At 39.3% G+C, this 27,824-nt stretch overlaps 1 protein-coding gene across 2 annotated transcripts; it reads left to right on the top strand.

Annotated features, from left to right (window-relative positions):
• The first annotated feature begins 196 nt into the window (after nucleotides 1-196).
• Nucleotides 197-27,091, top strand: prkd3 (protein kinase D3). 2 transcript variants are annotated; one of them, XM_055230998.1, is made up of 19 exons: nucleotides 197-595; nucleotides 1,069-1,635; nucleotides 13,310-13,448; nucleotides 17,504-17,635; nucleotides 17,973-18,130; nucleotides 18,642-18,834; nucleotides 18,912-18,989; nucleotides 19,063-19,249; nucleotides 19,462-19,585; nucleotides 19,861-19,938; nucleotides 21,820-22,096; nucleotides 22,750-22,802; nucleotides 23,115-23,187; nucleotides 23,320-23,426; nucleotides 23,505-23,666; nucleotides 24,717-24,815; nucleotides 24,893-25,160; nucleotides 25,629-25,714; nucleotides 25,799-27,091. In XM_055230998.1, the coding sequence occupies exons 2-19, from the start codon at nucleotides 1,333-1,335 to the stop codon at nucleotides 25,970-25,972; spliced, it is 2,691 nt and encodes an 896-aa protein (XP_055086973.1). In that variant the 5' UTR covers nucleotides 197-595; nucleotides 1,069-1,332; the 3' UTR covers nucleotides 25,973-27,091. The 2 variants fall into 2 exon arrangements, with proteins under 2 accessions (XP_055086973.1, XP_033843932.1); XM_033988041.2 differs by having other exon boundaries at nucleotides 198-595; nucleotides 18,639-18,834.
• Nucleotides 27,092-27,824: the final 733 nt, after the last annotated feature.

Below are 27,824 nucleotides of genomic sequence, written 5' to 3'. Positions count from 1 at the left end.
TCCTGTAAGCTATAGACCAAAGCTTTTATAAAAACCGAGGACTGTGCGTAAAACCAATAAAATTAACTTGGAGCTGCACATAAAGTTCCTTTCAACTCCACTTGTGAGTTTCTAGTCTGGTCTGGACTGCAGTTTTTTTCTGGGCAGACCTTGTTAAAATAACGGAAAAGGAAGGCACATGCGCATTGGTTGTAGCTGTGTTGTAGGCGCCATTGCTTTACAGGGAGTGTAGTTCAAATATTCCTTCGCTCACATGGAAAGTCAGTTATGCGGATATAATAAAAGACTCCAAGCCCCAGTCGCGGCCGCTACCCTTTTTTTCGCCGAGCAGGGGGAGTAGTCACAGCTGGAAGGATAATAAGATGCGCATGAATTTACAATTTGGAATAAAGATAAGAGAAAATGAGCGACCACATCTACATCGTCGCGCTTTTAACTTTTTCTAATGTTCCTGAATGTTACCCGGGACGCGCCGTCGAGCTTTTGGCTGCGAGAGAAGCGCAGTAAAGTTTCGGGACTGCTTTCCTCACTTGATGAAGTTACAAAGTTTCTTCAGTCACAATGGAAAGAAAGGCGCCCTTCGCCGACTGTGGAGGTAAGGCGTTTTTTCTCACTCATTTGCCTCAATGTTTTGGTGCAACCCAACATTTGACCAAAAGAACAGTTACTGTGCAACATAATCTGACGAGAGTGTGCAAATCCAGATCCTTGTATAACCTTGTTTTGCTGGCATTCGAGACAAGGCTTGTGTTCTGCCAGCGAGCCACTTACAAGTAGGAGGAGTGCAGATGTGTGCGAGCCTTGGATCCAGATGTTTATTGAAAAAGTATTTCCCATCTGACGGCTCAACATTTAATTATCATATAGGCTATTTCAGAGTAAAAATCTATTTATTGTGTTTTTTGACAGTTGTAATACGCGTGACTAAAATAGGCTTTGAATAAACCTTATGTAAAGGATAGGATGGTTTCACTATGTAAGAAGTCACCCCTGATCCCCAACCTTTAATCATTATGAAAAGTTTGCCTTCATGAACTAAAATGTGTGTGTGTGTGCTTGTGGTGACAGGCATCCTGTGGTCACAGTGGACTTCACGAAGAAGGAGCTCCATATGAAGTTTGTTGCAGTGTTTGCAGAGTGTTGGGGAGCACTCTTATAACAGTTTAATAAAACAGACTGGATGTATAAGATTGTTCCTATTTAAAAGACCCAATGTAACTCACTAAAAGAGAGGACTGCTGCAAAGACCCTTTGACTCTTTGAGTAGATATCCACAGATTAGAATAAAACTGAGACTTAATCACTGTTCACGTCACCATCGGAAGAACTCCAATGTCTGCCTCCTCTCCCCCAGCCTTACCTCGAACCTTCCTCCACACTCTCCCTCCTTACCACCCTTTGCCCTCAGTTGCACCATCCACCCCATCTCCATCTCCAAGCCCACCTGGACCTGTCTACACGCGGCTATCAAACGGCAGCCACAACGCCCCCAGCCCCACTAACTCCCGCGGTTCCTTCCAAGGGGTGTCCTTCCTGCTGCAAATCGGGCTGACAAGAGAAACAGTCAACCTAGATCCCAGCGACTCATCGCTGTCATCTGTCAAAGATCTAGTCTGCTCCATTGTGGACCAGAAGGTAAACATCCTCCCATTAAAGTCTGCTCATTTTGAAATAAGTCTACACATACTATATGTCCTTTGTTTGTATTTCATAACATGACCATGGTGCAAGTAGTGCTATGGTCCAACATGTTTAAATGTCTATGATGCAGTGCATCAAAAATGTGTTTACAGTGGTCTATAGCCTCAACATTTGAGATGACCTTAGATTTTGGAATGTTCAACAATGTGATCAACAAATCAGAGACATGAGCTTTCATAGTTGGAAACTGAAAGGCTCAAATTCTATACTTACAAACTGTAAAGCTCTTAACCAAACATCTCATCTTGACTCTATCACTTTAAACATATTGTTCACAACGTACTGCAGATTATTGGTCACACCTAGCTCAGTGAATGTGTTTGTTGCAGCTGTAATCCTGATGGATTGGTGCAGCTCCATAACCTGGAATAATGAAATTGCTCCTGTGTGCGTGCATACACAGCACGCTCTGTTTCAACCTTTGGCCAATAATGTTGATTACTGAATTTGCTTTTGCAATTATCATCAACTAAATAAAAGTGATGGTGATTAAGCAAAGCACTATATATATCAGCCTCAACAGCAATTTGTATACTGTATCAAGTCTTTCTGCCCTGCTTTAATATTACTTTGATTAACTTTAAGTAAAAGTCATTGGATATCAGATAAGAGCTGGTACAATGTCCCATTTGGCATTCCAGAGACGCAGAGTAATGTTGTTGTTCTATGAGGTCTGCTGATTCAAGTGAGTGATGAACAGTGTGTCCATAGAACAAAAAAATAAAAATAAAAATAAATATTGCTGTGTAATACACATGGGATTGGGAGAAATAAGACGAGTTGTTAAAGAAGGAAGGAAAGCTGCTACAGTGGTCCTCAACCAAGTTGCTCTTGACGTATTGCAAATGGCCATCCGTAAACAATCCCTTCTTGTTCTCTTCTTTACCTTTTTTGTCTTATGCCTTTTTAGCTAAAATGGCTGTTTCAAACCTGTCACACGATAATTTGGTTGGGTACTAAACTAGCCACATTCTATACTTTATGTACCTCTTTAGGGAACGACAAAAGAGTTGTGTTTTTAGGTTACAACTTTTTTTTTAGATCATAATCAGAGCACTATATATTTGTGTAATATATGTGGCTCTACCACCTTGTCAATGGCTGATCTCCTCAGATTTTGGAAACCAAGCAGGATTGGACCTGGTTTGTACTTGAATGGAAAACTGCTGGGAATACCAAGTGCAGCAGTGGGGTGGAAGTAGCTGTAGTGGAAATGTCCTTGGGCAAGACACTTCATGCTTAGTCCTGAATGTGTGCATGAGTGTTGTGGGATAGTTGGAGGGGCAGAGGGCACAGATAGGCAGCCTCGCTTCTGTCAGCCTACCCCAGGGCAGTTGTGGCTACAATATAGTTTACCACCACCAAGTGTGGAGCAAATGAATAATGCACAAAATTTCTGCTATTATTATAATAAGAAGTAAGTTCCCTTGCGGATCAATAAAGTTTGTCTAAGTCTGGTAACTACAGTTTCTATTGAACTGTACCATATTGTGCAAAGCCTTGGCAACTTCTTAAAACCAACCATATGGCTTTGATATTATTGGAAAATATGACTGTATCCTTCTGCTGCACTCCCTTGTCCTTCCCTGCTTTTGCTCTTGCTGTATCTGCATGACAGTGTTGATCCTTTATAGAAGCCTGCTCATCCTGCTTTTCCTGCTCATGACATCAGCCAAGTCATTGACAGTTCCCCCACGATGTCTTTGGTCAGCACAAACCCAGGTGCCAGTCCCCGACAGCAACATAAGGGAATAATAAAATGACTTGTGTAATATCTTGACAGAAACTCTACAGGTATATCCTCTTTTGCTGGCCTGTTTACTTACATGACTCTACACAGTATGGTGGTCTCCTATACTAAAATCATTCCTTGTTTTCAGTTAATAGCTGGACAGGATTTCGACATGTATAAATGTAGTAAGTGTTGTTCATTTTCATACTGTTATATTAGGTCAGAGTTTATTCTGGAGGTGGTTCAGGAGGACACCATAAACACCTCAAATTGTGCCATCATGCTGTTTTTTGTTTTTTTTTTTTTAGATGTGATGTTACACAGTACATGTTCAAACTCTGAGTGACTGGCCTTTTTAAAAAGACAGATCAATACTTGGTTACATGGCCTAGAGGCTGGACTCAATAGCCTCATTTTAGCTGCCATTTTTGTTCTGTCCTCTTCGTTTACTTTGAAGCAGACTTTTTCTTTATAGGTACTTGGGACCATCCATACCTTAGGGATAGAGAGAGTTTCCCAGTGAAGTCTCTTGCCTCTCTGCTAGGACAGCTGTGAAATTTCCAGATGGCTGTTTGCTCTTTTTACTGTATATAAAGTTTCATGGGTTTAAGGGTAATATTTCATATATTTCCTGGGCCTTCTAGAGTTGAATTTATCTCATTGTTTGACAGGGTCATGCAGTCCTTCAGTATAGCAGTGCATTGTATAGATTTTGTACGCCTCATTCCTTCACAGGCTAAGTAGCCGACCACATGACTTGGCAAACACAGCATGCACTAGATTCACTTTCAGTCTCCGTTTGTACTCATCTGAATGTGGTTTTGATAATCGTGGTTTCTTGGACCACATTCATCTTGATGGTAGTGGTTACTCTGGTATAGGTTCAGATCAAGTGCACTCTGTGATCATGTCTACATCAGAAAGTGAATAATAATTTCCATATAATGTATTTGATTTAACAATTATGTTTTGTGACATTACAATATCAAGTCTGTTTAAAAGATGTGAAGATTTGAAAACCAAAAATAACTGATCTAAATTAAATAGTACTAGTACTTCCCAAAATAGTAAACTTAAGTGTAGACTTTTTCAGTGTAATTCTGTTCAGCCTTTTTCCTCATGAAAATAAACTCATGGTCTATTTTAAAATAAACAAACCCATGTTTGTTATGTCATATTAACTTGACTTATTTATTCAGAAAGTTTGATTTGATAAAGCTATAGTTTCCACCAAATCTGGGAAGGAAAAATGCATAATATTTGTGTCAACTCTGTTTGTTGACTCTCTCCGAGCTGAAATTCACCATGCAGTTGTAGATTTCACTGGTGATGGCCTATTGACAGCTCCCCAGAGGCCAGTTCAGCTCTCTTGTTTCTTTGCAGGGCCCCGTCTGTTTGGTGGGTTTGAATGAATGGCATGAGATAAACACCCATTGCTTCCACTTGTTGAATACTTCCTGTTTTGTGGTGCTATAGTTCTTCTCTCATGCAACTACCAGGGTGTAAGAAGCTGTGGGTGTACAAAAGTTCACGACTCCTTGAGAATGGCTCCCAGTTAGCCAGCTGGTGAGCCCGCACCGCCAGTCTGGCCAGGCCGTGCATTCTTCTTCACTCTTACATTTTTGGAGGATGATGTGATTCTCTTGGGTCGAATAGAACTAGGCCACGGGAAAAGTGAATAGTTTGTTTCGACTAAGCAATGACTTTAGCGCCCAACATCTCATGAGTGATGTAATAACACTTGCATAATCTTTGTAATGTACTTAAATGATTGCACAACCTTGTATAACATAATTCATGTCAGTGGAAAACTTAACTGTCACCTCATTATTTAGTAACTTCTATCTATGGCTGGAAATAGGAATGTGAAGAAATATAATGCAAAGAAAACAAACAAAGAAGATTACAACTAAAGGCAATACCTACCAGATAAATCACATCCCCGGTTGTATACCATAAGTCCACAGCTGCATGTCTCTATCGAATTAGCAACCATGTGTAACCCCACAGGACACAGAAGCCCACAGTATTTATTTATGATGATGTACAAAATTCCTGGAAAGCACCCGTTATATAGTTGTTTATCAAATGTGTTCTGAGCTGGCTTTATATAATGTATGTCTTGTATAGAAGATCTGACTATATGAACAGTACAAGTGTATCATAACTTGCTAATATAAAAACTGCTTGTTCAAAAATCAGTTACCTCTTCAGTGTTGGAGTAATTAGTGGAAAAGGCCGAAACAGAGGAAAAAGGGAAAATGTTCTCTGATGTTAAGTGAGCTAAGTAATTTCTACCATCTGTAATGCACATTTCTCCTTTCTTGTTCTGCTTTTAAACGTCAAGTGGCAAGGCGGAGCTGAGGTCCCAGCCACAAGAGTCAGGCAATGACAGAGTACAGAAGAGGGTCCCCCCAGTGAAAAACACTAGTGGCTAGGGCAGGTCTGCTGGTAAATGCTATAAGAGACACAGAAACATGCGAGGCTGCTGTTAAGTTTGAACCAAAGCTGTCAAAAATACTAACTTGAATTTATTGTAGCGCTGTAGGTTGCACAAATGTTCCCCACTGCACTTGACTTTGGCCAGTGTCAGATAATCCCCCATCACTCCAATCTCTTAATACTGGCGGAACAGGGTTTAAATGTAATTGAAGTGGTCTGCATTTTGTCACCGTGTCCTTCTGAAGTCAGTCACCTGTAGTACCTGAAACCTGGGAACTTCTTAACTTCATTCATAAATGTGTGGCCATTGAGTGTTTACCAGGACAGGATATTACACTTCCATTATTATTTCACATATTAACCAGACTTGCCCCTTAGTTTAACACTGACTGCACTTGGCAATCCTCAGCACTTTTGTTGGACATCAACTGTGGCAAATGTGCACAGGGTTAGGGGTAGAACATGGCACACTTTGGGATATTCTCTGAAACACAAACTTAATAAAATGCACTCTGTATTTTTTTTTTTTATCTGGGAGGGAGTATGCCACCTTCTTGTCTTCATAGAGATATTATTGATCTTCCACAGTATGACATTTAGTCATTTTCAAATACTCAGTAAATGAAAATATAATGGAATGCAAAACATGTAGATTTTCTGGTATGTTAAGTGTATATTTTATTATTTAGTATATGCCCCTTATAAAAACCTAATGCTAGGGATGTCTTAAAAATGTAATTCAGTGAAGGTGACATATTTTTAAAATTTAATTACCTTTGAAATAAACTTTATTTTTGAAAATGATGAAAAACATAACCTGAGGTCTACAAATAAACACTAGGCCATTATAAAGTTTATTTTTTTCATATTTTGAAGCATTTTACAATTTGCCCTAATATTGCATTAACTCAATTCTGGTACCAATTTTTTTTTCATAAAAAAGAGTAAAACACTTCACAACTGGACAAAACATAAGCATGTTAGCACTTTCCTTCTTTAAATTTAAGATCTTGTATAATTTTTTTTTTTTTTTTTTTTTTAATGTCAAAAAACGTATTGTGACACATTTCACAGGAATATCAGTGTTTCACCACATGACATTTTACCATGGAATACAAAATGGCTTTGTTTTTGAAACTGACTTGGTGAAAATCCCACTAATCCCACAAATCCCACAAACATCTATCTAACTACCTTTACTATATTTATTGTCCAGTTGCATTTTAAATGATTACTAATTAATCTAATCAAATTTCCTTGATTTATGTGATTACATATACATGTAAAATTAAAATGATTAATATAGTGGCACATATAGTTATTTAAATAATACAAATAAAATTGTAAAATAAATGCAGATATTTGAATTATTTGCTTGTTGTAGGTAACATTAAGCATTTGTCTGTTTTACCAAATGACAAATTCCATTTTACTGAAAGACACTTTTTGGCTTATTTCACTAAATTACATTTCAACACTTTAAACCGATGATATTCTTTCACATTTGGCTTCTTCTTCAAAATGTGTATTGGTACAACTAAAGTGATATAAAACAAATCAATTTCAACAATTTAAAGCTTTATATATATTTATATATCACTGACCCTATAACATCTGTCTTGTATTTATTTAATTACAGGTGTCTTTCTTGCTTTTAAAATCCTTTGAAAAACATGTATTTTTACTATGAATGGCCTTGTCTCTCCAAGTATGTCCTGTAACAGCCTGTTAGTGTCACTTGTCTGTCTTCATGAAGTTTAATGCTATACTGTGGAACATTCCAGGCAAAGTCATAGTATCAAAAAGACAAAGTTATGTATAGGAAATGCAATTATGGAAGAAAAGTAATGACATTTTGAGTTTAATACAAGGTTTCAGTTTATTTGATCCCAATTGCAGTGTATTTAATAGACTGGTGTATTTAATAGACCTTTTCAGGTTCATGTTATAGGAAGTAATCAGCCTTTGAGCATAATTTCTTATGTCACTGTATAATTTTCTCCAGCTGTACTTGCTGTTCAGTCCATTCCCAGTCGGAGCCCCTCCCTTTTTCCATATTCCTTTGACTTGTACCCTCCAATCATTCTGTGGTCTGTGGAGTAGGGCTGTTGGTTCAGCTTGTGCGTTGCATCCAAATGACTTTTCCTTTGCCCTGCACTTGCTGTCCATTTCAGTTATCACAGATTAGAATTAGCTTGTAGTTTCAGTATTTTGTTTGGTCTGGTAAGACTTTTCTTTCTTACTTTGTATGTAGTACTTCGTCTACAGGCCACTGAAATTTCATTCAAAATATAACTTTATCTTATTGTTAAGGTATATTTCATTGTCTTTGTTGATGGCAAAAGAAAATTTAATTCTGTCAACTGGACAAAACTGAAATGAAGAAGCCAGTTGGATGTGCTGCAAAACATCTTCACTGTAAAACTTTTGTGCAGTTGACAGAATAGAATTTTCTTTTTCCATGGATCCTACCTGGATGACTGAGGGATTACACAGGCATTGTCCCTGTTGGAAAATTAGCCTCCTGCATTTGACTCATCCTTCATTTTCACTGAGGTAACCTATCTGGAGGAGAAGACCACCAGTGTGCTCTCTCCAGAGGTTCTACTCCACATCTTAAACTAGGTTCATGGTCAAGAGTACCAAGCTGGAGGTTTATTTTGCATGTTTTAATCCACACTTGCAATCAATTGTCTCATTAATCCTCACATTTGAGCTACACCAGTATTTGTCCAACTGGTCCACTTCACTGATATTTAGCCTGTAGACCTTCTGCTTTATGAGACACAACTTACTAATGATATTCCCATTCATTTCACACACCAAAATACGAGCCTCAATAGGCTAAAATGAAATGAAAGTATTAAGCTCCGTGATTATGTGCGCAAAGTTTTGTCGGTACAATGACTAGTAGTGTGGATTGTTTGAGTGCTAGGACACAGGTGTAGTTTTGCTGTTATTCCAGTGCAGTCTGTGGTATTGACAGAGCAGGTGTCAGAACCAGAGTTCCACAGCTGTTAGTGATATTGGGTTAATGGGTTAACATACATGCAACACTCCAGTCTAAATATTACTGCTGGAGGAAATGTAGATGTGCCGACTTCAAATTAGGACTGCACAATATTACAATGAAATCACAATTTGAGTTTGCACAATTATCAAATTACAAAGACTGCAGTTATTTAGAATAGATAATGACTAATGACTGCCTGCTGCAAAGAATACATTATTCTGTCAGTTTAAAGAAAAATCCCGTTGTAAATATTTTATGAATTATACGGGATTCTTGTATTAGTTTCAGGTCATATTTCAGTCTTCTCTCAAATGCTTTTGGAGTTGTTTACAATCTGCAGTCTGAACAGAGTCCTGCTTTTTCAACACATCACAAATCTAACAGTGATCACAATATTCGTCAGAAAAGCCACAGCTTGATTTTTTTCCAAAATTGTGCAGCCATATGACCCTAAGTTCGTGCTGAAGGTTGAGAGCTGTGGTGGCTCAGTTGGTGGCTGGGGGCTGTGTGTCCTGCTAACAGAGAAGTTTCCCTTCAGCAGGAAGCCACAGGGCGAGCATGTGCATTCTGTGGAGTGGATGAGTGGCCAGATCCTCCACAAGTTTGAATAGGAACCATATGAGGATAGTAGCCTTCAGCTCTGTATAGCCCCCCCACCCCCCGCTCGCCTCCAGCTGCACTGTGTTTTTCTTGGCCTGTGTCTGCAAACAGAGGAGCAGCTACTAATGTCCAAATGAAATGGAGCATGCTTCTCAGTCTTTCCTCCATGCACTCACTTCAAATGACCAAGAGACATATGTACAGTTCATTTTTTGGGCAGCAAGATTTGTAGCTCAATATTATAGTCCAAAAACCTACTAAAAGCCTACACCCCCAGTGTTGTCAGAGTAATATGCACAGCCCAGTATAAGTACTGTATTAACACTGAAAACAACATCAAGTGCTGTGTCTGTGGCCATTATCCAGTAGATTTGATTAATTTGAAAACAACTTTTGACCTATAATTGTTTCTGTAGCTAAGCCATTGATCATTATTCCAAGAATCCCCTGTTGTGGTTGTTTTTAGCAAGACAATACTTTATTGTTTTTCCATTTGTGCATAATAGGACACAATATCAAACGACAGTGAGTCCGATTGCTGATAATAACATAACAATTCCAGTATTTCAGAACAACCTGTATCCTGTTTGCTATCGGCCAAATATTTCTTAAGCCAGCACTTTTGCCACTAACTAAAGAGAAGCAGGATGTTTTAGTGTTTAGTGCTGAGTAACAAGGCTCGCATTAGTCAATGGGTTCATTTATGTGTAAAATAAAAGCACCTTGTATCATGAATCTTGTGACCGCCTTTATCTGACCACCCCCGGCTCTGTGTCCTGGGGTCTCACCTCCTGACTGCTTTTACACACAATACCTGATGAAAACTAGTTGTGTTTTACAACTTTTTACAAAATTTAATGTTGTACTCTGCACAGGTTTCTGTTTAATGCATCAAAAATGAAACACACATACTGAATGTGTTCAACCAGCCAAGAAATTAGGAAGTTAACTGGCTGTCTAACTTTAAAAAATGCTTACAATAATACTTCTAATAGTCCTGCTCCTGTAGTGCTGTATAATTATTTTTATCATAGTTATCATATTGATCATTGCTACTACTGCTACCACTAATGCTAATTACTACTTCTCACCCTCCTTTAAAAGCTAAAATACGTACTCTTTCACACAAAAGTCATGCAAATGTATCAAAAAATCCTATTTGCTTATAGTGCAGTACTCTACACAGTTGAACACAGTTGTTCTATTACTTGCTCATGCTGCTGTTTCCATACCTTAGCTGGACATTGTATGTACCGGTAAGTGTCTTAGGTCTGGCCCTGTGCCAGCCCAATAAAGGTGTTAGTCAGGCTGAGGACTGGCAGCATACTTTTCCTTACTGTAATCACATGGCCATCTGTCAGCGGCTCTGCGCACTGCTTCCCCTCTGGCCGTGCAGCGCACATGCACGCCCAAACGCCTGACCACATCACAACATGCACATTTTGTTCTCGTCACGCACTCCTCATGTCCTTTGTGACTAAGAGCTCTCACAGTCTTTATGTTGTGTTACAGGGACAGCAGACACATGCAGGAAAACATCTGACCCAGGCTTTGATATGTCAAATATGTCAAAATCATCAAGTTGGATAAAGATCATGTTTAGAGTATGATTTATCCTCTGGAGTCACATGATAGAGTTTTGCTTTCTTTATGCCACTTCTAAACCTGGATAAAAGCTGCAGACAGGGTATCAGATAGACTGCAGAATCATTATACAAATCACTGCACATGACTTGATGGTGAGGCCGAAATGGAAAGGCCAAATACAAAGAATAGATTATTAGATATAGCTCCTCTCATTATGTTGCATCTTTGTTCCTTCTAACAGGATTTAGCATATCGATAGCAAATTATGCAGTTTAACAAAAGAGGACTAGTGCAAAGGCCCTTTCCTCTCATTCTTCCAGCCTCACCGTACACCTCATGTGCAGCCATGCGTGGAGGCAATCGTCCCTGGTAGGGTGAATAATGTATAATGATGGCACAAGAAAGTCTGGATGTGAATAGTTGCATTAACGTTATATCATTTGTCCCGGAGTGGACCATGGTAGAAAAATTTTCAAAGATAGTCATTTGAACAGTGTTTTTGAAATTGTATTAAATGGAAGCAATGTAATATTTGCCACTACTTACATTTTGTAAGTGTTCAACTTTGTTGTTAAGACTTGTGCTGTATGATACTCCAGCTCTGTAAAGTGGCTCACGTGGGCTGTCAAGAGGAGGTGACTTTTCACATACATGTATTTTGTGTTCAAACATGGAGCCAGATCCGGTGTGTGGGGTGACTAGCACAACCCCAGTCTGACACAGCAGCCAGCACAGGAAGGATATCATCACCTCTGCTTGGGATTGCAATGATTCATGTTTTATTCACAGTTTGACACTGTTGAGGATATAGTCACCATAACCATAGCTTTGAGTAGGAACACTTCGTTCTAGCACAGCTGTAGGCTTGCTTGTAATACTATTATTATGCATGCTTGTTGTTTGTTTTTTGTTGTTTATCTCCATTAGTATCTGCAGTGTACTGCTTCAACTACTCTTCCTGGGGTTGTATTTTGGACAACATGCAGATATCTTTGCCTTCTGACAAATGACCCTTGAATATGTGGTTGACAGGAATCGCATTTTGCCCTGTCTGCCTCTGTTTTGCCCTGTCTGCCTCTGTACCTCCAGGTCTGTGTGTTTCTTGGCAGTCACATGATCCAGGTGTCTTCTGTGTCCCCTGCCCAGACTCTGTGCCAGCTCTTGTGTCCTACATTACAACAGTATTGTTTCATAAAGCCCATTGTACTTGACCCTCCTTTACATGGAAACAGCTGGTGGGCCTGGCTGTGCCACTGCTCGGGGCATCAAGGCTGAATCCAGGTCTCACAGTTAAATCACAGCTCCGGACAGAAACTTTCCTGGGTTTTCATGTTATTATCCTGTGCAGGAGATGAGACTCCCTTAGGATTGTGCTGTATAAAAGAGTGTCAGTGCAGAGGAAGAGTGGGCCAAATGGAAACATACAGGTGGTTTTACTTCCTGGTGGAGGAGTGATGTGACATTTCCTCTAGATATTCAAAGACACTTCTTGATAAGGACCAGGTTGCATGTACGCCATATTTCAGTGCGTTTTGTCTGCTGGGGAGTTTGCAGCAGGCTCTGAGTTGCCTTCAGCACAGGAAGTGACTCAGTTTTGACTGGCGCTGAACTTCCTGTGCGCTGACTCTCCTCTACTCGTCTCAGGATGTTTACCTCCTCCTTCTCCTTGTCTCCCTGACCCACCCTTCTTCCTCCATCATGTGACTGTAGTGCCAGTTTGCTCAGCTGTACTCCTTGTGGCCGCTACTGTTGGACCTGATATCTGGAATGACATTGTTGAGCCTGCAACTTTGTAGTGAATCATTACCTTCATTTGACCACTGTTTCAATTCGCAATATTAAAGTTAACACATCCAACATCACAGTCAACACCTGTACAATAAACATACTTACACAAAAACAAAAGAAAGACTCAGTTATTCTCGGGAGAAGCAGTCTAGTGTTTACTGTAGTGACAATATCAATTTTTTGTGTTACAATTATTTTGAGAAGAAACAATTTAACACTTACTCACAGTTATTGATGCCATGAACAAACAACAGTGAATTTCCACGATAGTTATTCATTACTGTTGTTTTTTTGTTATAATATCAATTAACCAAATCATCTTTACATCCTAAACCGAGTGTTGACTATGATGAACGTTTGTGTTATATAGTCTAGCTAGTCTCTTATGTTTTGTACTCAAATTCTACATGCCTTTATGATACCTCACATTTACTTTTGTCTCCTAGTTTCCAGAATGTGGCTTCTTCGGCATGTATGATAAGATCCTGCTCTTCCGCCACGACCTGCATGATGACAACATCCTGCAGCGGCTCACCTCAGCGGAGGACATCCACGAAGGGGACCTCATTGAAGTGGTGCTCTCAGGTGCGTGCTCAGCCAGTGTGCAATGTACGCTCAGTGTAATAAAGTTTGTAATAAATGTGTTTTAAATCTGTACTTAACATAACACCATAACAATACCATAACACCCTAACAACTGTTTTTCATATACCTGTCATTTACCTGTTGTAACACAGTCAATAGACCACTTTTGCACAATAAAGGATCACCCCACAAACCTGCAGTTGTTGTGAAATGCTCTGACCCAGTTGTCTAGCCATCACAATATGTTGTTGTACAAAATCGCTCAAATTAAGTCTGTATGCATATACTTGGACTATGTTTTTTGTTGTATAAACCCCACCCTCACTTGTAATATTCGCACAGGGCTGTGCAAACAATCAAATTGCATACGAAACTGAGATTCAGTCATTTCTAATTGTCAATAGTCTTTCAAATTTGAGATGGATCAATATGAGTAAATGAAGTCATGCATTTTCTTTTTATCATGACTCCCAGCCCTAGCATGCTTTATATTCCACCAAATATTCACTCTTCATTGCTCAACAGGTGCTTTTTGTCTTTTCTTCATCATTTCCGTCCTTAAAGGGTGCTTTGTGTGTGGCGCTGAGGGACCCAACAGGCTTAGACTCTCTGTTCCACTGTAATCTGTCTCCACTGGGAGGCACCTCACACCACCTGCACTGCAGATCTGCCTCTCTCTCCAGGGCTGAGTGCATTGTTTGTGGGATTTAGATAGGGGATGACTGTATAGTTAGCTGGATCTAAGGCTACACCAGGCATCAGTACTGAGGAATGTTGATTGAAGCCTGAAGAACTTCCTCTTTTTTGTTTCTGTTTGTCTTCTGCTTTTGTGTCAGTGATCTTGCTCTCCATTTCCCTGCTGCTTTCTCTCTGTCTAATCTGTACAATCTCTCTAAATCCATGGTGTTAGCTTCGTTTTGCTTTACCATTGGGAAAAACATTCATTGCAGAAATATTCAGGAAGAAAGCAGTCGCTAAATTTACATGGTTGACGTATTCTGACAATCTAGCTTAGATTTTCGTAATTTGAGTTGGTGCTATTATATTGCAAAAGCTGCAGTTATTTAATGCCAATGTCCTGTCTTTTTATTGAAGCGCTTGCTTTACCTGTAGTTCAGACTTGCATAGGATTAGTTTATCAAAATGTCAGTCTTCTCTCAAATATTAATGCTCCTTGAGTTGTTTGCCATCTGCACTCTGAACAGAATCTTACTTTAAAAACAGTTACCATAAATGTAATAACAATTTCCCCAAATTTTCTGCAGTTTCCACAAAATTGTGCAGTCTTAACACACATTGGGAATTTTTTGTCTTGAGCACAACAATCTGCATTCCCAATCCTCTTCCAGCCTAAATTTGTCTGTTGCATTTTGTACTTAACCAACCTGTCGTGGCTGTGGTGGGAATTCTCAGCTCATGTCTGAGGGATGGAGAAAGTGGCTTTTTCTTGGCTGCAGACTCAAAGCAGTGGCCTGTTGCTTCCTGCTGAAGGTGATGTGATTGGAGCTGGGGAGAGTAAACAGGCTGTGATGTAGACACAAGGTCAGGGCACATTACACCATGAGATTTGAGGTTTGGCCTGAAACTTTGTCCCTTAGTCCTGTTTCTCTGCTGTTTTACACCCACATTCACAGCACTACTGTCTGTTTTCAAATAAAGATATAAAATATTTAAGAATAAAGTGTAGTATTGATAAAAGTCAGGATTTTGTTTTTCCTATTTTTACCATTTTGATTTAATAATGCCGCTGTCTTTGTTATAAGGTTTTTAGCACATGTTTTAGAGGCTCTATTGTGCAGATGATTTTGATTATCAGAATTCAATTATATTAGTAATCAACAAGTCACGACTCACGATTATTTAGTGAAATCATTTCCTCTGTCTTAATTTGGTCAACTTGATATTGAACGCAGAAAAGGCTTGTTGAGGCATTTTTGATATTAAGTAGCATATCTATAATACACTCCACACTCCACTGTGACGTCTCCATTATAGTGCAGAACCCACGCCAAGATGTAGATATTTTATTTTATATCTACTTTTTTATGCTTGAAAGGTAGCAAATCTGGTTTGTTTTCCAGTTCTACCAAATTATTATTATATTATTAAATCCAGTGTATTTGGCCTGTGAGAAGTGCTGATTTTGTGTTTGGCTGTACTTGTCGTTAATTAGTGCGCCAAGCGTTACATAACACAGTGACTGCTAAGAAGCACTGTTCTTTTGCAGATGTTTGTGAAATGACTTTTAAATGCTCTTTGTATGTGTTTTTGGATGTAAGCTTTCTTCTCTTTCCAAACAAACTCCAAACTTCACCAGCTGTGTTCTGGACAGGGGACTATATTGGATCAAACATCTTAGGGGATCCTTGAAATGATTACACACACAATGCTATTCATAATGAACTGTAAATTGTTCCTTGTTTAAGCATCACATTTATGCTATTGTGTCTCAGCACTTGTGATTTACTCTGTGAAATGTTGTTGTTGGTTGCTCTACAGACGTTAGAGCCTTAGGCTGTTGTACGCACAAAACATCAGGTGACAGCAGTTTTCTGCCAAGTTTGCTATTTTTTGTCACCTGATTCAACGGAACATCTCAAGTTGTTGGGTGTACTATTAAAATAATATGATATAATAATAATATATTTACTAGGTGATATTTTGCCAGTGACACTTTAGTGTGTCGTGTGTGTGCTGTTATTTCTGGGCACAGACTCACACACACATTTACACAGTGATGCCACCAACAAATGCTTTGTAGCTTGTGTGAGTGTAAAAATTAACCTATGTTAATCTTTACTTTGAAATCTGAATGGGTGAAGTAATTGTTACAGCCCCAGGCCTAATGCTCTTTCCATTTTATAGTATCGGCCCTATGTTTTGTGTGTGTTTGAATCTCTCCCCTTTCCCCTTGTAACCCTGGCTGTGTGAGCCCTCATTGCGGATTAGAGGACCATTTTTCCACCTGGCCAATCCTGTGGCTCACCTGCATCCACCTTCCCTCATTTAAGGAGATTCAGCACACATGCTCAGGGCTGCTGGCCTGCATATGGCTAGTATGCCATTGTGTATGCGTCTCAATTTGTTTTGTTAGTCACTTGTTTGTCCTTTTGTCTAACTTTGTGTGAGGCACTAGTTTAGTTTCATTTCGTTTAGTTTTGTGTCCTTATTTTGTCACTCGATTCTGTTTGTAGGCTATGTGACTCGTGTTTGTTTTTCTTGTTATGTGTCCCTTAAATTTGTCACCAGTTTTTAATAGGCCTACGTGACCAGTTTTCCAAGACACAAAACATGCTATTTGTTAGTCGTGTTATTTTTAGTTTTTTAGTTTAGGTTCTTTTGTTTTATACATTTATGTAAATGTTTTGGGCCACTTTTGTTACTTTGCCCTTTTACAACCCTGTACATTAAATTACTTCTTTATTTTGCCATTTTTCCATCTTGGTTTTTGTTACTTTCCTGAACCTATACAAACTGGGTCATAATTGTAATATTATATTATCTATTACTAAAAATTCAAAGCCACCTAATGGGATGTTTTGCTGTATCTTAAAATTTCTGATGTAGCAACATTTTACATTTAACATATATGTGGCACAGGTGCAGAAAAAACGGGTCAAAATACATGTGACAATAGACTAACCAAAGGACAATCCATCCACACAGATGTGATGCCCTCTGCTGCTGCTTTCTAGTAATAGCACTGTGGATGATAAAGATTATACAGATTACACCTTTTGTTTAATTTATTATTCTGTGTTTCTAACTAGCTTCGTGCAACCATAACCAAAGACTGGCTAATACAGCAACATAATGAAATGGATATAGCATAACAACGACAATGATGATAATAATGATGATGATAATATTGCATTGGTTTTATATAGCGTTTTTCAAAGTGACTCAAAGACACTTTACAATAGTTTAACATAGAACCAGGACTGGAGGAAGCAGTCATTTGTGGGGGGTTATAGACAATGAGAAAAAGATGAGAGGAAACAAGTAATAATTAATACCACTTTAGTTACTTATTTATTCTTTTTCACTGTTTTTAGCTCAAGCTACAGTTGAAGACTTCCAGATTCGCCCACATGCCCTGTATGTGCACTCGTACAAAGCCCCCACCTTCTGTGACTACTGCGGGGAGATGCTTTGGGGCCTGGTCCGGCAGGGCCTCAAGTGTGAAGGTTTGTTCTTATACACATCTGATCCCCTCTATCCTCACTGTGTCAAGAGCATTTAAATTATTATTATTTTTAACTTTATACATAGCTAAGAAAAATGCCTTTTCATATACATTAATTGTGTGTTAGCTGATATTTTACATTGTGAAATGCAATGTGATGCAGTGAAACCTAATTGTAGTTATATAGTTCAGGTTTGGGGTGATAAATTCACCAGCTCATTAGAGTCCTCTTGTGGCTAATTTGAGGTATCACACATGCTCACTGTTTCAATATCTCATATTATGAGTTTGTGTATCGAATCAGTGTATTATTCCTATTTCCTATATATTTTTCCCAGGATGTGGGCTAAACTACCACAAGCGTTGTGCCTTTAAGATCCCGAACAACTGTACTGGATTCAAAAAAAGGAGGTTGTCTAATGTTTCACTGCCTGGACCATCGCTGTCAGCCCCACGGCCTCCTCCAATTGAGAGTGCTGTGGTTGTCCTGGATGAGGTACTCTTTTACTTTTTAAAATAACTTAAGATTATGTCATCTTTTCTTTTTATAATGATCTAGAGTCCACAGATGGTAGAAAGTTCATGTAAGAAACATAAAAATATGAATTGGTAAATCTAAAGTAAAAATGTTGCATATCACAGCTTCCTGTGATATGCAGAATTTTGAGGACTGTTTCCTGTTCAAAAGATATGCACTTTTAGATTTTGTCTTAGTTTTTTTGGGACAATTGTGAAAATCCTTTTTATGAATCTACTACAGAGTAACCAAATTGCATCTTTCTCTTCTTTTAAAGTGTTTCTTTGCTTGTCTTTTGTTTTATGATAATACACTGATAATATAATCAGCTTTTCATTCTATACCCATCAGATGTATTGCACCATTATTATGAATTGTCTAGTCCATTTATCAAAACTGACCAGAAAGGTGTTTTTTTTTACATGTCTAATTTGTCCTCGATGATTTAATGATACAACTGATTTAATATAAAAAATTCTTCATCTAGAATCAGAGGTCCCATCAGGAAGCGGGTAAGCGGATCCTCTCTTGGAGTGGACGACCCATCTGGATGGAGAAGATGGTTCTGGGCCGGGTTAAAGTCCCACACACTTTTGCTATTCACACCTACACCCGCCCCACTATCTGCCAGTACTGTAAACGCCTGCTCAAGGGCCTTTTTCGACAGGGAATGCAATGTAAAGGTAGATATTATAATTATTGTTTATACTGTATTCCAGGTATGTAAAAATGTATATGAATGCTTACTGTTTTTTATTAGACTGTCGATTCAACTGCCATAAGAGATGTGCTTCAAAGGTACCGAGAGACTGTTTGGGGGAGGTGGATTTCAATGGAGGTATGAAAATGTCTGTCACTGATGACATTTATCATGTACAAGCAATATAGCACATCTGGAACTGTGTGTGTAGAGCCTGTGAGTCCCGGTCCAGATTCAGACACTACCATGGACACAATGGAGGTGGACAGCGGTGACATTGATGGCAGCCGAAGTCTGGACGACCCAGAGGAGTCATCCACAGCAGATGAGAGGATGTTTGACATGGATTCGCCCTTATTAGACAGAGAGAAGGATGAGGAGCCCATTAAAACCATAAGGTACAAAATGTATGACAAATTGTGGTTTACTACTCATTCAATAAAAAATATGGCTAAGCATTGCTAATGCCTTTGGCTCAAAAGTTATAGGCAGCATTTTAAACAAATATTCTGTAGTTGACAAAAATGCTTTAAGAATTTGAATTTGAAACCACAATTTGAGGAGGAAGTTACAGCACAGCCTAATTCAGTTATTGTGTGTGTGTGTTTAGCCCCTCCACTAGTAGCAACATCCCCCTGATGCGGGTGGTCCAGTCCATCAAACATACTAAAAGGCGGAGCTCCACTGTGGTAAAGGAGGGCTGGATGGTTCACTATACCAGCAGGGACAACCTGGTAAGCATGAAAACACCAAACATTGGAGACACTACTGTGGCGCAGAAAAGTTGGTGATTAGAATCACAGGTACTAGGTTCCACTGTACAATACACTTCATCTACATCCACCACTGAATATAAACAGTTTTGAATAACCCCCTAAAAGCCACAACACGTACACAGAAAGTGAATACATAAATAAATTATTGTATAATATAATGTATTATATAACGTTATAAGTTATATATAATATAACTTATAACGTGTGGATTAACAAGTTTCCTCTTTTAACAGCGGAAGCGACATTACTGGAGACTAGACAGCAAGAGTCTGACCCTCTTCCAGAATGACACTGGCGCCAAGTTCTATAAAGTAAGCATCATATAATCACATATCCTGGGCTTTCTCCTCTGTTGGTTTATTAGCCTATATTAATTCAGCTACTACTAATTCAAACAGAAGCTCATGAGTGGTAAGAGATGCGAAGTGTGAGGGTTGATACAAATACAATGTACAAGGAGTTGAGGAGTACAATGCACTGAAGTAATTACGTCCTGCCAAAATTTCTCGTAGATTTTTCCCCTTGTGCTGCTGTCTCTGTGTGAAAGTGAAAGTCTTAGTTATTGTGATACCATGCATCCTTTTTGTCAAATTGGACAAATTTGACAGTTTCATAGAAATTGAAAACATTAAAAGTTGAATATGTTGGTCAGTTTTTTTTTTTTTGTCTAGATCTTCTATTACACGTGGTCGGATCCGCTTTTGGTAATACTGACCTATATTGTCATGAGTGTCAGGCCCAGTATAAATCTGTCCCTAGTCTATGGCTGATTGTAGAACAGCAGGAGCTTAGTGGATCAGTAGTGACACACTGGGATGAGAGGTGCAATGTGTTGCTGGAGGGAAAAGACTTCGACATGTGGTTGTGTGCGCGTTGGGCGGACTAGCTTGGACAGTATCCAGCCGAACATTGGCCTGTGTTTTTCCTCACTGTGGTTGTGGAGTGATTCAGATCTAACATGACTATTCCATGTATGTCTAACAGGTGTTCATTTTATTCATACACTGCTTTTGCAATTTCTTTGTAAGAAACACTTAATTCCTTTTTTTTAAAATTTACATTCTGTGAGAGAAAACATCTCAATGCACTTGTACCCAATTATGAGCTTGTTTCTTCATGTGGCATCTTAGACATTGGTATAAGTCTTTAGTTCACAGCAGCCACACCTTACTGCAGAGGTCATTGAGTATATAATATTCTAGTTTAGTGTGTATTGAAGGATGCTTCCAATATAAGTGTTTTAACCACAGACACAAGCCCCCTGCATCTGGGAGGACTTCTGTTTTGAGCTTCCTTTTATTTCAGTGAAGGTTTGAAGGCACTTCTCATCAGTGTGTGGCTACTGTCCCCTCTTCCCTTTTTCTTTATTCCTGCTATCTGATTAGCGTGGTCTAGTGTTGGCTTTTTTGCCAGGCATGGCAACCATTTTCACCATTTGGAAGCCATAAAACCTTTTTGAAGATGAGACTCCTGTACTTGTGGCTTTCTCTGAAGAAGCTTTATGGGGTGAGGGGCTTCTCTGTGTCAGTCGTGCCGTACTCCAGTGTGCACCCCCACACCCCCCCACACTCCCCCACTCTGTGGTGAAACTGTAGATACAGTCCCTTTGGTCTTGTGTGGCTGTGGTAGCGCCAGAGGCTCGTGCTCATAGGGGGCCCTGTTGGTCTGCCTTGTAATCAGGGAAGTGGGGCACTCGTGCCGCCACAGCGCCCTCTCACGTGACCCAGGAGCACTAACCACAAGCACTTCATGCGATACTTCGTGGTCAGCCACATGGAGGCTACAGCGTGTGCCTCCTTCAAACCCCATTGGCTGAAACTTTTTCTTCTTTTTTGACCCTCCTACTTTGCTTTGATTTGACGGTGAATTTGGAGAGTAAGGGGGACTTTTTAAGTGGAAGCCAAGTGTCCTCTCTGTTGGTGCTACTATGGGTAGCTTTAGGTTAGCACTTGGACTATTAACATCAGTGTGATAACGGCTCTTAGGAAGAGAACTTCACCAGAGTGAGTGGATATGTTTGTTGAGTTGCACTGAGGACCTATTTGTTGTATCCACATTTAAGTAAGTGTCCAATTAGATTTACATACAGGTACTCTCTCATTGTGTTCTCATTGTGGTTTTGCTTCATTCTGGCTTTGTTCTTTTTCTTTGTTGTAGCCTGTGTATATTTAATTCATTTTATCTCCACACAGGAAATTCCACTGTCTGAGATCCTCCAGGTTGAACCACCAAGGGACTACCGTCACCTGGCACAGGGCAGCAACCCACACTGCTTTGAGATCATCACGGCCACCATGGTGTACTATGTGGGAGAGAATAATGGGAGTCACTACTACAGCCCTGCTCTGGCCGCGTCAGGAGTGGGTCTGGATGTGGCTCAGGGTTGGGAGAAGGCCATCAGACAGGCCCTAATGCCAGTGACCCCTCAGCCCAGTGTGGCCTGTGGAACCGGAGCGGGCAAAGATCACAGTAAGTCAAACTGTATGGCTGAATATATACTGTATAGTCTGAAAGTGTCTTTGTCAACCCTGAATTTGCTTTCCTTGTGGTTGTGGTTATGTGCATTGTGCATGATATACACATCAAACATTTGGATGAAGGAAATTGAAATTCCAAAGATTATCAACGCTCAGTATTCATAAATCGTGTGATCACCACCAAGAACAAAAACATTCAATTTAATTACTTCAATATAAACTGGGTGCACTGAATTTATTGAGGTCCTCCAAGCAATTAATATAGTATTCAAATCAAAGCCTTCTTACATATTAGAAAATGTTTTGAACAATTTGTTATGACATCTTGTTTCCCTCTGCCTTTTATCTCTGGGTTCCACTGACTGGGGAAACATGCACAACAAGGGTCTGTGGCTGTTTAAATTTCCAATAATAAAAGGGATCACATACTTACTCTGTTTTGTCACACATATCTCGCCAGATCAATTTTATTTGCAATATATTGAGTAATAAAATGCTTCATTGTGCTGTCCTGTGACTTATTGCCTCCAGCTGCAGAAACATTCAAAACAAAAGTGCACTGAAAACTTGACTTGATGCTTAATTCTGTGGTATGGGTCAAATTGAAGTTGTTGAATGTGGAAACATTTTGTGTTTCTTCTGCAGAAGAGCTGTCCATCAGCATATCTGTGTCCAACTGCCAGATCCAGGAGAATGTGGTGAGACTTTTTTTAAACTCTTGCGCAATTTCCCAGCACTGCCTGCACCCTTTACAGTAGTTAGCAGCTACTGTGGTGGAGTGTTGTCTGCAAGTTTAGTTTAGTTTTAAATAAAATATGTTTATTTTAAATAAAAAATGTTGTTCTTGCATTTCCACTTTCACGTAATTTACTATTAAGATAAAACTGACCATAACTCATTACCTTTATTACATTAAGCTAATATTTACTCAAGCAAACATTGAGTGTGTATAGTGTGCATAAGAGTCCAATGTACATATAAAGTATCTTCTTTGTGTATTTTGTTTCCAGGATATTGCTTCAATCTATCAAATATTCTCTGATGAAGTGTTGGGATCCGGACAGTTTGGTATTGTTTATGGAGGTAGAGAGCCCATTCTTTTCTTTCTGACATTTAAAAACACATATTACACAAAGACATCACATGGATTATTTTATTTGTTAATCTGTCTACTAAGTTTAAAGTTGTGATTATAATTTTTTCTGTATTTTAAAGGCAAACATCGCAAGACTGGCAGGGATGTGGCAATCAAGGTCATTGATAAAATGAGATTTCCCACTAAACAGGAGAGTCAACTTAGAAATGAGGTGGCCATATTACAGGTAGTGCCATGCTTCTCAAAGTAATAGGCAAAAACTCCTTAATACGACTTAAATATTAATAATTTATTTTTTTATTAGAACCTGCATCATCCAGGAATCGTCAACTTGGAGTGTATGTTTGAGACACCAGAGCGAGTTTTTGTTGTCATGGAGAAGCTGCACGGTGACATGCTAGAGATGATCCTGTCCAGTGAGAAGAGCAAGCTACCTGAACGCATCACCAAATTCCTTGTCACACAGGTCAGAGACAGAATCTTTGCTTCTTCTATTTTTATTTGTGTATGATAAGCTTTGCTGGCAAACAAACTATAAGCCAAGTATCACCTAAGATAATATTTGGTTTTTCCAGTACCACTAAATCTAAACCCGGGACTAAATATGTTCTATAATGAGACTACCAGGTTGTTAAATAATGATTAACCCAAAGGAGAACAAAAATGTTAATAGATATAGCTCTAAATAAAACAAATACTCTCCACATATCACGAGAGGCAGCCCACGTACCACGGTTTAAGAAACACTGCGGCTTAAAGTTTCAGCCTCTTTGGCATTACTCTGCTCTCTGATTTGCTTGACAGTAATTGTTTTATTATTCTGCTTACTTTCTGCATATTCCTAGCACAGGCTTTTGGCCTGTGTTGGCACACTGCACATGGCGTTTTGCCTTAGCTCGGGGCCTGTTTTTTCTTGTGGTTACGTTATTGAGGAGAATTGTTTACAGGGACGGTCTGCCTGGCATCAGCCTCCTCCCTGGTGGTGAATTACAGCCTGCAGTGCGCTGGTGGCTTTGTGGTCTGATTGGGAGGGCATCAGGGCCTTTGCACAGTCCCAGACAGCAGTGGGCCATTAAGGACAGCCCCATTAGTTGGTCCAGGCTTAGTATTGATGTGGCCTGGAGGTCCTCAGTCAAAGTCAGGGTCAGGACATAGAGCCAACCACACTGGGGTTTGGTGCAGGGCCATAGGCAGACGAGCGTGCTGAGCTAACTCCACAGACTTCTTTAATATAAATGAGATGATGAGAGGAGAGGGTATGGATGCATGTGGAAATAAGATGGAAGCATTTAAAGGCATTGGTCCGCTAATAGTGATGTTACTGACAATCACACAGACAATTCATTGTTAATGGCTGAACTATGGGATAATTCATCTTAAAAGGGGAACATTTTTGTTGATTATTATTCAGATTCATAACTGATGTGAAACTATATCAAAAATTACTCCAGGCCCAAGGGAGCAGTAAAGTTGTAAATTGTTTCTCTACTTAGATATTCTGTTGTAATTTCTTTAGATCCTTGTGGCCTTGAGGCATCTGCACTTCAAAAACATAGTTCACTGTGATCTAAAGCCTGAAAACGTACTACTAGCCTCTGCTGAGCCCTTTCCTCAGGTAAACACTGCAATGACTCACTTGTATACCCAGACAGTCCAAATGTACGTTGATCACCGTCTTTTGTCCCCTCACAGGTAAAGTTGTGTGATTTTGGATTTGCCCGTATAATTGGAGAGAAGTCTTTCCGACGGTCGGTAGTGGGGACGCCGGCGTACCTGGCTCCAGAGGTCCTGCGCAGTAAAGGTTATAACCGCTCATTGGACATGTGGTCAGTGGGGGTCATCGTGTATGTGAGCCTGAGTGGGACATTTCCCTTTAATGAGGACGAGGACATTAATGACCAGATACAGAACGCTGCGTTCATGTACCCACCTGCTCCCTGGAAGGACATCTCCACAGAGGGTAAGTTCACTTCAGTGCTTTGTGTGTGGGTGAGACGGGTGCACTGGTAGCTTTATGTCAGACTGAAACTCTTCACCCACTTGTCGCCGATCTCATTTTATCACTTCATCACTTTGCAGTTAAAGGAAATCCCCTTTTGTTTTTGCTTCCTCATTGAGGTGAAGTGAATGTAAATCAACATATAATACTAACATTTATAACATTTATAAAATAATTGTGTGTTCTCTGTTAGTTAGTATTTTTTTATTTTAATTCAGATGGATTATTTAAAACCAGATAATTGAGCTGATTTGAGTTGTTTTGTTGTAATAATGGAGTGATTCATAATTATCATAATAAATTGATTACAGTTACTATTAACTTGTATAGGTTGATTTATTTTGAATTGAATAGAATAGCACTGACAGTATTAGATGTCACACACAATTACATTTTCTACATCTAATCAAATGTCTACATATTTTACAGCTATTGACTTAATCAACAACCTCCTACAAGTCAAGATGAGAAAGAGATACAGTGTGGACAAGTGTCTGAGCCATCCCTGGTTACAAGTGAGTAGCATATTGCTTTAACACAATACATTATTCTGTATATATGACTTGTGACAAACATTGAGCTGTTGATGCTTTCTGCAGGACTATCAAACATGGCTGGACCTGCGTGAGTTTGAGACACGGCGGGGGGAACGTTACATCACCCACGAGAGCGATGATGCGCGCTGGGAGGAATATGCTGATGAGCACTGTCTTGATTACCCCAAACACTTCATCATGGCTCCTAACCTTGACGATATGGACGAGGACCCCTAGTGGAGAAGGACACTCCCTTCACAAAAACTTTTAATCTGAAGCTTTGGGAGCTGTGGTTTTCCCCTTCAGAACTCCACAATGGTTTGTTGTGGAAGCTGTTTTAAAATGAGGCGGGGAATTGCCCTGTAGAGACTTAAATAACTGAAAAAATATCAGGAAATGTGGGGGAAGTGTACCACAAAAAGTGACTGTTGGCAAAAAACCCTCTTAACTTCTCCTTTTATGAACTTAAATCATTCCATGTTTGTATTACATTTTTGTTGATTGTGTCTGAATCTTCCATGCTTAGCTATACAATCAGCAGTACAAAATGTAAAACGTAAATTAATGTCTGTTTTTTATGAAGGAGACCAGAGAGCTTACCCAAATAAGGAGTTAAGGGCCGTCGTCACAAGGGATTCATGGTGTCCATTCATTCTTTGTCTTAAAACTGGAACAGGTTCATTTTCAGTTCACTCGTTGTGTTAGACATTTGCACTATGTTATTTACAAATGAACATGGCAAATGGACAGAAAACACTATACGCTGCTACACTTCTTGGACACCCAGGTTGGTCCTCAGCACAGAAGGGGTTCAGCACACAGCCATTCTAGCAGGTACACATCTCTACTCCAGGGAGGGTGAGCTGCTAGTGGCACAATGGTCTTCTCATTGTTTCCTTAAAAATGTGTTCAATTTAATGTATTCTTAATTTTGTTATTGTTTAAATTAACATTGTGAGTATTTTACTTGTTTCAAAACCAAACTCTGAAAAGTTTCTAAATGCAATAATGGAGCCAATAATTCACCCCAAACCAGCAAACGTGCAACATGGACTCTTTGAGCAGCACACTCCTGTCGACATACCTAATTTCATGTGATTTATTTCCTGTGTATGTGTTACAATGCTTCGTATGTGATTCTGCCACAGACTCTATCCTTTTTGGAAGTTACATTTGTATATGAAGTTTTTATCGTCCATTTTGTATGAATTGAAACTATGACAGTTTGGCACAGAAGTTGGGAGTACATTCCATTTTCCTATTCCTTCCTATCTATGGTCTATGTTGCCACTGGATTGGCAGGTGTCAGTGTTTTGTATATTTCAGATACCTATGGAATAAAACATCATAAACTTTGGTGTGCTCGAATTTGATTTCAAAACAAGCCGGGTGAAAATGTCCCTCAACAGATATTGCTTCTTGATTTTGAAAGTTATGAAATTCGCAATGCAATACTGCTGAGGTCTAATGAAAGAACTGCAGCTACTTGTTCTTTTGAATCTCTTTTTCAAAGTCTCTGCCTTAAATTTAAGCTAACTAGTGCCTAATGATGCTTAGCGATTTGGAGGTTGTTGCACGGTCGAGAGGAGTGTGTGTAGTGGTTTCAGATGTCAGTCTCCATTCTCCACAGCTGCCTGACAGACCGCACTGAGCAGTTTGCCACAAGAGAGTAATGACATACTTAAAGAGGAGAGCATGGCTATGGACGTCTACGTGATTGCATTAGCCTTGTTTACATGGCTTTAACATGACAAGATGTTATTCCTAAAGTTGTTTTAAAATCCATTATTTACATTTTACACAGTGTTTTTGATGATCATATTTCTCATAAACAAAATCAGATCTAATAATTGGGTTTTCTGATTATTGTAGTTATCGGATTTTTGCTGCCCAGGCATGTACACATTGATCACTTCAAATCAGATTAGCAGATTTATTATAGTGCATCATTTTTGGTATTTTGACATAGCTTGCTAAACTTTGTGTTATTGCTCAGTGCCTCTTTGTTAATCTGTTTGTAATGTCTCAAAACCACAATTGACATAAACCGGAGAAGGCACAGACAGGGTAATCCCAAACAACTACGCAT

This window comes from Periophthalmus magnuspinnatus, chromosome 22 (assembly GCF_009829125.3).
Source record: "Periophthalmus magnuspinnatus isolate fPerMag1 chromosome 22, fPerMag1.2.pri, whole genome shotgun sequence".
Lineage (NCBI taxonomy): Eukaryota > Metazoa > Chordata > Actinopteri > Gobiiformes > Gobiidae > Periophthalmus > Periophthalmus magnuspinnatus.
Note: the sequence above shows the minus strand (reverse complement) of the source record. Positions and strands in the feature narration are given on the sequence as shown.